Below are 2500 nucleotides of genomic sequence, written 5' to 3' on the forward strand. Positions count from 1 at the left end.
AGCTTCCTCGGTTCTGACTCGGTTCTGACTCGGTTCTGACTGAGTCAAAACGCTTCTGTTCTGCATTCTTTACTCTCATCATCATAAATAACAAGATCAGCCGACAGAAGAGCCTCTGAAATATCAACACGACTTTCAGACTTTCACAGTGTTTGGTCCAGCATCTCCCTCAATCACAGCGTGAACTGCAGCTGCACGAAGCCAGAAGCCTGTGGTGATCAGCTCCACCTGAGAGTCTCAACACGAGCTTCAATGGAAGAGATACGACCTCGAATCTGACCTTCCTTGTACTTTGAAGGGGAGCTCCACCCATTTTTCAGACCATGCAGGCAGTGAATTCATAACCATTCCACATAATAACTTTCTGTGAGGAGCTTTTAGAGCTGGACGTCCGGTTCCTATCACCACCAGTGTGAACAGCTCTGACGGTGAGTTTCTCTAGAACAGCACGTTTCACACCAAACCGCTCCGAGCGACTCTGTTTACATCTTATACAGAAAAATGTCAAAATCAGCACAAATTTGATTCGGGTTTAATAGCAAACTCCAAATATTTCAGAACCTAAAATATTTTTTCTTTGTTTTATTTTCCAAGATTTCCAAGTTTCGTTGCTTTAAGTGTTTAATCCAGAGGTTTCTGCTGTTTATTTCCAGGCTGAGTAAATGATAATAAAAATCCCAGATTTTTAAAGTGGTCCCAGATTTGGACCCCACTGTACACCGCCACGGATACCGATTATTACTGGTAATAAAGAGGGAAACATGCTCAGCAGCAGTGCTGTAGATAAACACCAAGGCTGTCCAGCATGCGTGGGTTAGTGTTTCTGAAAAGTCTGATTACACTCGTCCAATTGATCTCAAATACACATTAAGAGAGAGATATAAACATGTGCACTATCTGGCAACCCGTAATCAGACTGTAAAGAGCGTGTTAGATTGTGAGTGTGTGGGAATAAAATAGTCACCTGCAGAAAAACACAGCCGCTGTGAGACAGAGGAGAGTAGCCAAAGGACTGACCTCTCTCTCTCTCTCTCTCCCTCTCGCTCTCTCTCGGCCTGCATGGTCAGCATTCCTCCTCTGAAAAGTTGAGGCACATGCGGTTGGTATCGGGTTCCCCTCACATACACCTCGTGCGGCTGTTAGTAGTTCCCACTCCGGCTCTCAGGAGGTCTGGGCCTGATTTCTGGACTCTGACAGGTTAGAGGAATGACCACCAGCATGCTTGATCAACAGCACGGCACTTTAACGCTCCGGGGACGGGAACGTTAGTCTGGGTTATAGGGGCACTTTTTGAGCTGGTAGCGCTGGTGCTAGGAAAGCTGTAAGTGTTGCAGCACTAATTAAAACATAGTTGACCATAGCAGGACAGACACACACATTCACACGCATCCACACCATGGGACCGTTTAGCGTGTCCAGTCGGCCTGACTGCATGTCTTTGGACTGCGGGAGGAAACCCACGCAGACACAGGGCGACATGCAAACTCCACACGGAAAGGACCCTGGTTACCCGGCCGGGGAACCGAACCCAGACCCTTCTTGCTGTGATGCGACAGCACCACGCACAGCGCCACCCACATGAGGAGCAGATCTAGAAATTACTTCCTGGCCAAAACTATGAAGGTTGGATGGAGGAACGCTTAGGAAATCAGCTGAAGACAAGCTGAGAGCACGAGTGGGTTTATAAGCAAGGAGAAGATCAGACAAGTAGCACGGGCTGAGGCTGTTCAGAGCTCTGTAAGGACTCTGAAATGAATGCGGTACTTTACAGGAAGCCAGTGGAGATCAAGGAGAAAGTCAGGTGGATGTGAGAAGACAATTAGCAGAGTTCTGGACCGTCTGAAGCTCGTGGAGGGAGGAAGATCTAATCTCTGCAAAGAGGAGAAAATTCCATCAGTCTGAACGACAGAACTCCCTTCGTTCCCAGCAGCGCTTCTCTTTAAAGCGTTTAGATGTTGGCTGGAGGTTCCTCATCCACTTCGCTGGTATTTAAGAGGCTGACTCAAACACCTGGGCGCAGGGGACTGGGGGTTGGTTTACAGGGCCACCTGGCCGTTCAGGACAGGCCGCTGCACGGAGCTCTCGAGTGGCGGGATCTGAGAATCTCCTTCACACAGCACTCACACATAGTGGTGTTAATTAAAGGTTTTATTTTTATTCTGTGTGCAGTAAAAAACACACTTTTAATTGAATAAATAAATCAAAGCTCACTGCTGTGCTCAGGTGACTTTATCCAGGGAAGTCTTGGCGAGTCAGTAAGGTGCTCTTTGCTCAGCAGGTTGAAAATCCCTGTATTTAAAGTTCACTTGAACCCTGATGAAGGCAGTGGCTGCTATGGGTGGGAAGCTTTGCCTCTTCAACTCCAGCCTTCATTTAAAAACGTCTGTAAATTTGCAATCATGACATGAAAGAGCGCCTTGGTTTGAAGTAAAAGTTTAAAATGAAATGTCAAACTGCGAAGTGACCTTGACTGTGAGAAACAAACAATATATAAATGGAA

The 2500-nt window shown here is 46.8% G+C and overlaps 1 protein-coding gene across 1 annotated transcript in view; it reads right to left on the reverse strand.

The window, feature by feature from the left end:
* The window catches only part of aimp1b (aminoacyl tRNA synthetase complex interacting multifunctional protein 1b), an 11299-nt gene extending 10233 nt beyond the window's left edge, over window positions 1-1066 (reverse strand). The window contains exon 1 of the mRNA XM_037540929.1: window positions 965-1066. Coding sequence (XP_037396826.1) covers window positions 965-1061 — 97 coding nt within the window. The 5' untranslated portion in view covers window positions 1062-1066. The remainder of the gene's footprint in view (window positions 1-964) is intronic.
* Between the last annotated feature and the right edge of the window lie 1434 nt (window positions 1067-2500).

The sequence above is a fragment of the Pygocentrus nattereri genome, chromosome 9, assembly GCF_015220715.1.
Source record: "Pygocentrus nattereri isolate fPygNat1 chromosome 9, fPygNat1.pri, whole genome shotgun sequence".
Classification (NCBI taxonomy): Eukaryota; Metazoa; Chordata; class Actinopteri; order Characiformes; family Serrasalmidae; genus Pygocentrus; species Pygocentrus nattereri.